At 46.2% G+C, this 10,891-nt stretch overlaps 1 protein-coding gene across 1 annotated transcript; it reads left to right on the top strand.

Moving 5' to 3' along the window:
• The first annotated feature begins 194 nt into the window (after nucleotides 1-194).
• noc3l (NOC3-like DNA replication regulator) lies at nucleotides 195-10,437 on the top strand. The gene is made up of 21 exons (XM_058621702.1): nucleotides 195-369; nucleotides 810-1,014; nucleotides 1,717-1,849; nucleotides 1,931-2,085; nucleotides 3,117-3,191; nucleotides 3,271-3,401; nucleotides 3,488-3,649; nucleotides 3,739-3,832; nucleotides 6,611-6,786; nucleotides 7,277-7,405; nucleotides 7,468-7,599; nucleotides 7,684-7,764; nucleotides 7,862-7,962; nucleotides 8,174-8,246; nucleotides 8,335-8,398; nucleotides 8,483-8,554; nucleotides 8,688-8,869; nucleotides 8,973-9,101; nucleotides 9,833-9,930; nucleotides 10,017-10,101; nucleotides 10,187-10,437. Exons 1-21 carry the CDS (start codon nucleotides 361-363, stop codon nucleotides 10,313-10,315), a joined length of 2,415 nt encoding a protein of 804 aa, XP_058477685.1. The 5' UTR covers nucleotides 195-360; the 3' UTR covers nucleotides 10,316-10,437.
• The last annotated feature ends 454 nt before the right edge of the window (nucleotides 10,438-10,891 follow it).

Raw genomic sequence — 10,891 nt, forward strand, 5'->3', positions numbered from 1 at the left:
GGTATGTAATATTATACATTCGTTTTTTCAGAACTTAAAAGAAAACACTTTGAATTCAACTAAAAAAATGTTCTTATGGATTTTTTGATTTTATTTCTGTCGATTAAAACAAACAAACCGTAATAAAACGACATTAAAACGGAGTTGATCGTTGTCTCTGCGGTCCTCCCGCCGCTGGTGGCGCTGTTCTGTGGTGGACTGACTGTTTCCGGGTCTCGCTGTGACCCCGCGCTCCTCACGTCAACACGCGTGGAGCAAACAAACCGTAACTTTGCAGCAGAACTCCGCGGTGTTCGGTTCTTCACACTCACCGGAGACAGACGACGAGGTTCGGCCTGAGCTGAGGGAGTTTGCGCCGCCATGGCTCCGGTGAGTTTTACACGAGGAGACGCGGGAAAGAGCCGCGTTCGTGTGAACGTGTGAAACCACGTTAGCGGCTGCTGTGAACGGCCACCTCTGTATAACCAAACGTTGTTACTGTAAACTGAGCCACAGGCTGAAAAGCATGTTACCAAACCCCAATGAGAAATGTGTGAATTTAGCGTTTCCATGGTTACAGATGAAGATAAATGCTCTGTTCAACATGATCATTGTCACTTTCTGAAATGTGCATGTGCAAAGATGAATCCGGCTCTAACCACAGAGTGCTTATTGATCATATAATAATAATAATAATAACATGTATGTTATTATGTCAACATGAGTATAACGTGATTATGGTCTCTGATCAGTTATGATGTTGTTGCTTTGGTTTCCTCTTATTAATGAGGCTCCTCCCTCTGTCCTCGTTTGCCCCTCCCTCCCCACAGCCGCGGTCGAAGAAGCGGCGCCCGACGTTCCGCCGTCTGCTGAAGACGAGCAACGTGAAGCTGGAGAACAAACTGAAGAACCGTCAGCTGAAGCAGCAGAACACGGCCAAGAAGCAGCGCAAGGAGCAGAAGAGGCTGAGGCAGGCGGTGAAGGGCGCCATCATGAGGACGGCCCGCCCACTGGAGAGGTACAAGAAGACACCGGGTGAGTTTCATAGGGATGTCCCGATACAAGTTTATCACTTCCGATACCCATATTGCAGCCTTGAGTATTGGCCGATACCGATATTGATCCAATACCATATCAGCAGCAATCATACATACTTTAATGACTTATTTTGTAGTGTGGAATGTTAGAATAGTCTTGATCATGTGATATTACTTACACAGAAAAACTGACCCATTTATTATTAACCAATGGTTACATCAACTTTAACCTTCAACATAAGAATAGTGTTCATTTCATACAGTCTATGGTTCATTTCATCAGGAGGAAAGTACCAAGTGCTCATGGGGGTGTTTTCAGAGCAGCCGTGTTTCACAGGTAACGCCGTGTCTTCAGAGAACAGTGTAAACCCTGGGGCCCGGGGCCCGGCCCTGCAGACGTACTTATATATGTGTGTGTGTGTGTGTGTGTGTGTGTATATATATATATATATATATATATATATATATATATATAATTATAATTGACAAACGGAGGCTGTTGAAAGTCGACAATATCAATTCAGTTTTATTTGTATAGCCCCAAATCATAACATACATTATCTCAAGGCACTGTACATAGACAACATCAAATCCAATATCAATATCGGATCGGGACCCTAGAGTTTGATCAGGACGACTGTCCCTGATGGACTTAACCCACGACTTTTCCCATCATGCACTACTGCGTCGTCTCTGACAGAGGAGGAGCGCGATGCGGAGGAGGAGGAGTTTCTGGAGACGCTGCCCACGGACATGATTGACGAGGACGACATGCAGCAAATGACCGCCATGGCTCGTCAGGCGTCCTTCATCACCAGAGACCTGTCGTCATGGTAACTGCAGCCACCACACACACATGCACACACACATGCACAGAAACACAACCAGCGAGTGAGGGTGTGTTTGTTTCGCAGTGTGCCGGTGCACAGCGGGAAGAAGAGGAGTGCCGAGGTCGTACGGAGTTACGAGAAGATTCCGAGGAAGATGGTGAAGACGGAGGAGAAGGAGGTGATTCACCTGCTGCCAATCAAAGACAAGACGGGCGTCATCCCACAGAGCGTGGAGCGAGGTATCGATCCACTCACCGATCACTGATCCACTCACTGATCACCGATCACTGATCCACTCACTGATCCACTCACTGATCACCGATCACTGATCCACTCAACGATCACCGATCACTGATCCACTCACCGATCACTGATCACTGATCCACTCACCGATCACCGATCCACTCACTGATCACTGATCCACTCACCGATCACTGATCCACTCACCGATCAAAGATCACTGATCCACTCACTGATCACCGATCACTGATCCACTCACTGATCACCGATCACTGATCCACTCACCGATCACTGATCCACTCACCGATCACCGATCACTGATCCACTCACTGATCACCGATCACTGATCCACTCACCGATCACTGATCCACTCACTGATCACCGATCACTGATCCACTCACTGATCACCGATCACTGATCCACTCACTGATCACTGATCCACTCACCGATCACTGATCCACTCACCGATCACTGATCAGTGATCCACTCACCGATCACTGATCCACTCACCGATCACCGATCACTGATCCACTCACCGATCACTGATCACCGATCACTGATCACCGATCACTGATCACCGATCACTGATCACTGATCACCGATCACTGATCCACTCACTGATCACCGATCACTGATCCACTCACTGATCACTGATCCACTCACCGATCACCGATCACTGATCCACTCACCGATCACTGATCAGTGATCCACTCACCGATCACCGATCACTGATCCACTCACCGATCACTGATCACCGATCACTGATCACCGATCACTGATCACCGATCACTGATCCACTCACTGATCACTGATCCACTCACCGATCACTGATCACCGATCACTGATCCACTCACTGATCACTGATCCACTCACCGATCACTGATCACTGATCCACTCACTGATCACTGATCCACTCACCGATCACTGATCACTGATCCACTCACCGATCACTGATCACTGATCCACTCACCGATCACTTATTCCTCTGATCTTTATTCAAAGTCACAAACTTGTGTTTCGTTTTGTGAAGTTGTTACGAAGCCGCAGGACGAGGAAGAGGAGGAGGAAGAGGAAGCTGCTGTGGAGCCAGAGGAAGAAGATAATGGTACGACAGTGTCTCTCTCACACACACACACACACACACACAGAGTCGTGACATGGTTGTAATGTGTCCTCCTGTCCAGAGGGGGAGCTGCAGACAGTGGCAGCGCTGACAGCAGAGCAGAGAGAGCGACTCAGAGTGGTGACGTTAAAGCAGAAGAAGCTGCAGATCGCTGGTCTGGCATCAGCGCTCATTTCTGACCCCACCAGTAATGTGAGTGTGACCTCTGACCCCGGGGGCGGCTGCTTTAAAGGGCCAGTGCGTGTAATCTGTGTCTGTGTGTGTGTGTGTGTGGTCAGATAAAGCGGCTGAAGGAGCTGCGGGGGATGTTGGTGGAGGCGGAGCCCAGCGTGGCGGTGACCATCAGGAAGCTGGTGATGGTTTCACTGATGGAGATCTTCAAAGATGTTGCCCCCTCCTACAGGATCCGCCCCCTGACCGACGAGGAGAAGACCACCAAGGTACACACACACACACACACACACACACACACCCACACACACACACCCACGTTCTGATGATGATGAAGATGACGTGTCTTCGTCCTCAGGTGAAGAAGGACACTCAGCGCCTCAGAGAGTTCGAGGAGGGTTTAGTGAGTCAGTACAAGTTTTACCTGGAGGAGCTGGAGCAGACTGTCAAAGGTACACAACAACTACTACTACACAACAACAACTACTACTACTACTACACAACAACAACTACACACAACTACTACTACTACTACACAACAACAACAACTACTACTACACAACAACTACACACAACTACTACTACACAACTACACACAACTACTACTACTACTACACAACAACTACACACAACTACTACTACTACACACAACTACTACGTCTGCTACACAACAACTACACACAACTACTACACAACAACAACAACAACTACTACTACTACACACAACTACTACACAACAACTACACACAACTACTACGTCTACTACACAACAACTACACACAACTACTACTACTACACAACAACTACACACAACTACTGCTACACAACTACTACACAACAACCACACACAACTACTACTACTACTACACAACAACTACACACAACTACTGCTACACAACTACTACACAACAACCACACACAACTACTACTACACACAACAACTACACCACAACTACTACTACACAACTGTGAAGGGGCTGTGAGGTATGTTTGTTTGAATAAATAAAAACAGGGCATTAAAACCTACTGTAATCAGGCGAAAGAATAACTGTTAGACTAATCGAGTTGAGCAGGGATACTGAGATTTATTATAAATGAATACCATCAGGCTACTAGGTTATTGAACTGCTATGGTGCTTCATCCTTATGGTATTTTGACCAAAGCATGTCACAGACATGTTCATTAGGACACCAGGGAACTAGTTTAACTTGGGAAATAGGGTATAATATGTCTCCTTTAAATCAAGGGATACGAAAAGCTGAGGGTCGAGGAAGTCCAATTAAAACAGCTCTGGGTTCATCTGTGGGGACGGGCTGCAGCACGGGCGTCAGAAGAAGTGGCTTCGTCGTCGCAGGAAGCGTTGATGGATCAGTACTCGGTCCTGCAGCCTCTCCATGCCAACACACCGCACCGTCGTCTTCTCGGCGCAGACTTCCGGCTGTCGGAGAGCAAGACGGCAGTCACTGCACTTTCAAACACACGTATATACACAGCGAGTCACGGGCAATCGTGGGTCACTACTCGCACACAAGCTTCTGTATGGGCCTTGGAACGGTTAGTCCTGGTTCTTCCGTCTAGCGACCGCTCCGGCATACAGTCACTGCGATCGATTCCTCTGCTTCTGCTTCCGTTTCCCGTTTCGGCCTCCTGTCTTTTTCTGTCTCGGCGTCTTCCTCCAGGAACCTTTAAGGTCTGTTAATTGGACGCCCCACCGGTGCAGGTGATTACGCCGTGAGGTGACATCCGCATGGGCATTTCACAATCAAAGCGCAATACGTTCCCAGTGTATACACGCAATAAAAACTGCACACTAAAATCATAAATAATGAAGAACACTGGGATCTAAAACAATAAAATCATACTCTGCCCACTCTGTGACACAACTACTACTACACAATTACTACACACAACTACTACTACACTACTACACAATTACTACTACACAACTACTACTATACGACTACACACAACTACTACTACACAATTACTACACACAACTACTACACAGCAACTACACACAACTACTACACACAACTACTACTACTACACAATTACTACTACACACAACTACTACTACACAAGAACTACACAACTACTACACAAGAGCTACACAACTACTACACAAGAACTGCACAACTACTACACAGTAACTACACACAACTACTACTACTACTACTTCACAACTACTACACACAACTATTACTACACAATTACTACTACACAACTACACACAACTACTACTACTACTACACACAACTACTACACAACAACTACACACCACCACAACTACTACACGCAACTACACACAACTACTATTACATAACTACTACACAATTACTACTACTATACGACTACACACAACTACTACACAACTACTACTACACTACTACACACAACTACTACACAGCAACTACACACAACTACTACACAGCAACTACACACTACTACTACACAATTACTACTACACACAACTACACAACTACTACACAAGAACTACTCCACAAGAACTGCACAACTACTACACAGTAACTACACACAACTACTACTACTTCACAACAACTACTACACAACTACTACTACACAGCAACTAGACACAACTACTACTACACAGCAACTGCACAACTACTACTACACAACTACTACACAGCAACTACACACAACTATTACTACACAATTACTACTACACAACTACACACAACTACTACTACTACACACAACTACTACACACCACCACAACAACTACTACACAACAACTACACACAACTACTATTACATAACTACTACACAACAACAACTACTACACTACTACATAAGAACTACTACTACACCACACAACTACTACACAGCAACTACGCACAACAACTACTACACAACAACTACACACTACTACTACACACAATTACTGCTACTACACACAACTACTACTACTACTACACAACAAATACACACTACTACACTACATAACTACAACTACTACTACACAACTACTACACAAATACTACACACTACTACTACACAACAACTACTACTACTACATACAACTAAACAACAACTGATACTACAAACAACTACTAGACACAATTACTACACAACTACTACTACTACACAACAACAACAACTACAACTATACACATCCACACAACTACACACAATGACACAGCATGTCAGCAGAAGCCTTGTCTGGTGTCTCTCATCCTTGTCTCCGTGTCCTTGTCTCCGTGTCCCTCAGATTGGAAGCAGAAGAAGAAGAAGCGCAGTCAAGTTGTTGGTTTCCAGTCGTATCGAGGTTTGGCAGAAGTGGCCGTGCGCTGCCTGTGTGAGCTGCTGCTCGCTCTCCCTCACTTTAACTTCCACAACAACATCGTTGTTGCCCTCGTGCCCCTGATGAACGACCCCTCCAAGAAGGTCAGTCTGTGTTTCTATCAGGTGTCAGACTTGTGTCGTGATGTGTTCAGGTGTCAGACGTGTCGTGATGCGTTCAGGTGTCAGACTTGTGTCGTGATGAGTTTGGGTGTCAGACTGTGTTTCTATCAGGTGTCAGACTTGTGTCGTGATGCGTTCGGGTGTCAGACTTGTGTCGTGATGAGTTTGGATGTCAGACTTGTGTCGTGATGCGTTCAGGTGTCAGACTTGTGTCGTGATGAGTTTGGGTGTCAGACTGTGTTTCTATCAGGTGTCAGACTTGTGTCGTGATGCGTTCGGGTGTCAGACTTGTGTCGTGATGAGTTTGGATGTCAGACTTGTGTCGTGATGTGTTCGGGTGTCAGACTTGTGTCGTGATGAGTTTGGGTGTCAGACTTGTGTCGTGATGAGTTTGGGTGTCAGACTTGTGTCGTGATGCGTTCGGGTGTCAGACTTTTGTCGTGATGCGTTCGGGTGTCTGTGTGTTTTTCAGGTGTCAGACATGTGCTGTGATGCGTTCAGGACCCTCTTCCAGCAGGACAAAGTGGGAGGAGCCTCTTTAGCCACAGTGCGCGTCATCTCGGGCGTCGTTAAGAGCCTGAGCTACAACATCAGACCTGAGGTAAACGAATCAAACGCACCCTCTCGCTCACACAGACGCAGACTAACAGGCTCCGCCCACAGGTGCTGAGGTCACTGCTCAGTCTGAGGATCAAAGAAGTGGAGGTGAAGAAAGACATTGAGTCGACGGCACCGAAGAAGAAGTTTATGAACAACAAAGAGAAGAAGAAGAGTCTATCGAGGATGCAAAGGAAGGTTTGTTTGTTTTTGTATTTTTGTGTTTGTGTGTTGTTTGTTGTTGTTGTTGTTGTTGACGTTCATAAACACGTGTGCTCTCAGTGGAAGAAGGAGGAGGAGAAGCTGGAGAAGGAGCTGCTCGAGGCTGAAGCTTCAGAGAACAAAGACAAGAAACTAAAGCTGGTCAGTGTTTCAGACGTGGTTTATTGTCCAGTGAACGTTGTAACGGTGAAATGATGCATATCTCTCTCTCTCTCTCTCTCTCTCTCGTCTTCCTCAGCACACTGAGACTCTGAACATCGTCTTCCTCATCTACTTCAGGATCCTGAAGAAAGCTCAGAAATCTGTCCTTCTGCCCGCTGTCCTGGAGGGACTGGCCAAGTACACACACATACAGTCTTGTTTAACAGTCTTAGTGAGAACACGTAGTCCTGAAACCTTAAGCCATAAACTGAGAAACTGTCCTCACGTCCTGTGGTTTATAATGTGTTGTGGTCCTCACAAAGATGCATGTACCAGCACGCTTACACACACACACAAACACACAGACACACACTGCTGTGACACTGACTGTGATGTCACTTCCTGTCAGCTTTGCCCACCTGATCAACCTGGAGTTCTTTGACGACCTCCTCAGTGTGCTGCAGAACATCATCCAATCAGGAGTGAGTATGCACCATGACCCACACACACCCACTGGTCGGTCGGTTGGTTGGTTGGTTGGTTGGTTGGTTGATGATGTCATGTGTGCAGGACCGGACCATCCGCGAGAGTCTCCACTGTATTAAGACCGTCTTTACCATCCTGTCAGGACAAGGTCAGAGAGAGGTCACATGATGCTGTTGTCATTGAGGTCAAAGGTCATGACTCACCTGTGTGTGTGTGTGTGTGTGTGTAACAGGTGACGTCCTGAACATTGACCCTTTGACCTTCTACTCAGAGCTCTACAGGCTGCTGCTGAGACTGCACGCAGGTCAGTCACTGTGTGTGTGTGTGTCGTTGTCAGGACCAGTAGTCCTCATGAGACCAACACCTGGTCCTAATGAGGCAGAAACTCGGTCCTGAGGAAGTGATGTTACATGACACTCTTACGTCTCATGACCCAGGGGCGCCCAATGATGACATCATCATCCTGCTGCAGTGCCTGGATCACATGCTGATGCGGCGCAGGAGGCACGTGACCCTGCAGAGGGCGATGGCGTTCATGAAGAGACTGAGCACGCTCAGTCTGCACGTACTGCCCAACGCCAGCGTGGGGATCCTCGCCGCCAACAGAGCCGTGCTGCACGTGAGTGTGTGTGTGTGTGTGTGTGTGTGTGTGTGAGACTTTTAATGAAGAAGTCATTTGATTCATGTCATAGAGAGATCATTTGTGTGTGTGTGTGTGTCAGTCTTTCCCTAAGTGTGACTTCCTCCTGGATAACGAGGTTCAGGGCAGTGGCTTCTTTCTGCCTGAACTGGACGAACCAGAACACTGTAACGCACAAAACACAGCTCTGTGGGAACTACACACTCTACAGGTACACACACACACACACACACACACTCTACAGGTACACACACACACACTCTACAGGTACACTCACACACTTTACAGGTTAACACATCACACACATATGTACTGTATCATCATGTCTCTGTAATGTGTGTGTGTCTGTGTGTGTGTCTCTCTGTAATGTGTGTGTGTGTGTGTCTCTGTAATGCATGTGTGTCTCTATAATGTGTGTGTGTGTGTGTGTGTGTGTCTCTGTAATGTGTGTGTCTCTGTAATGTGTGTGTGTGTGTCTCTGTAATGCATGTGTGTCTCTATAATGTGTGTGTGTGTCTCTGTAATGTGTGTGTCTCTGTAATGTGTGTGTGTGTGTGTGTGTCTCTGTAATGCGTGTGTGTGTGTCTCTGTAATGCGTGTGTGTGTGTCTCTGTAATGTGTGTGTGTGTGTCTCTGTAATATGTGTGTGTGTGTGTCTCTGTAATATGTGTGTGTGTGTGTGTCTCTGTAATATGTGCGTGTGTGTGTGTCTCTGTAATATGTGTGTGTGTGTGTGTGTGTGTCTCTGTAATATGTGTGTGTGTGTGTGTCTCTGTAATATGTGTGTGTGTGTGTGTGTGTGTCTCTGTAATATGTGTGTGTGTGTGTGTGTGTGTGTCTCTGTAATATGTGTGTGTGTGTGTGTCTCTGTAATGCGTTTGTGTGTCTCTGTAATGCGTTTGTGTGTCTCTGTAATATGTGTGTGTGTGTGTGTGTGTACAGAGACATTACCACCCGGTGGTTCGTCACTTTGCCGTCCACCTGTCTCGTTCAGCTCCCAGTGAAGGGTCAGCGTCTCTCCGTGTGGACCTGAGCCGCAGGTCAGTACTTCCTGTCACATGACCTGTGTGACCTGAATCTGCTGAGTCATGATAAGAACATTTTGTACGTGTCACTTCCTGTCCAGGTCACCTGTGGACCTGTTTAATGACTACAGCATCAAAGGCATGACCTTTAACCCCACCATAGCTCCACCCACCACCAAGAAGAAGGTAGAGAATCTAAACACACACACACACACACAGTGATCAATGACACGTTTATTAATAAAGTTTCCTGATTGAATGTATTGATCAGGATCGATTCAACAACGGATCAAAGCTGCTGGACCAAGACCTGCAGAGACAAGTGGACACACTGATGAGGGACGAGGACATGGAGGACACACAGCTGGACTTCACTGCAGCACACACACACACACACTGAAGCTTCTTTTGTAACAAAGATGCATCTGTCCCTTCAAAATAAAAGCATGAACAGTGATATTTTTATTTTTAAAATTTGACACAAATGTTTTTATTGTTCAGATTAAACAGAGACGAGACGTCCTCACCAGTGTCTTCTTTGTCCTCACACACACACTCTGCTTCATCACTCCTGTTGCCTGTTTATGAATGAGCTCACATGTTTCTGTTGGTCATTATGTGACGTTCACTGACCCTCGTAAATAACGGTGAACACACACTGTATCTGTATGTGAATATATGAAGTGCAGGAATGTCACCGGGCGACACGAGGTCTAAACACTGTCGTACTGAGAAACAGACTTTATTTACAGATTTATGGTTTAAATGTAACAGACATTTGTTTATATATAGAAGTTACACAGACTTTTCCAACAGGAAACTGAAGTTTGGAAACCACTTACTCTCCCACACCAATGTCCACTGAGAAAATCAGTGATTTTAGCTGCAGGGACACTGCTCCTCTGCTGCCTTGTGTGGTCACTTTGTCTTACTGTCTTTAATGTCTTTGTCTCACTGTCTTTAATGTCTTTCTGTC

Source organism: Solea solea, chromosome 21 (genome assembly GCF_958295425.1).
Source record: "Solea solea chromosome 21, fSolSol10.1, whole genome shotgun sequence".
Classification (NCBI taxonomy): Eukaryota; Metazoa; Chordata; class Actinopteri; order Pleuronectiformes; family Soleidae; genus Solea; species Solea solea.

Coding starts and splice junctions, on each gene's coding strand:
- noc3l (XM_058621702.1), top strand. Junction 8,555..8,687: donor GCTGCTGAGACTGCACGCAG/GTCAGTCACTGT, acceptor CTCATGACCCAG/GGGCGCCCAATGATGACATC. Junction 9,102..9,832: donor GGGAACTACACACTCTACAG/GTACACACACAC, acceptor GTGTGTGTACAG/AGACATTACCACCCGGTGGT.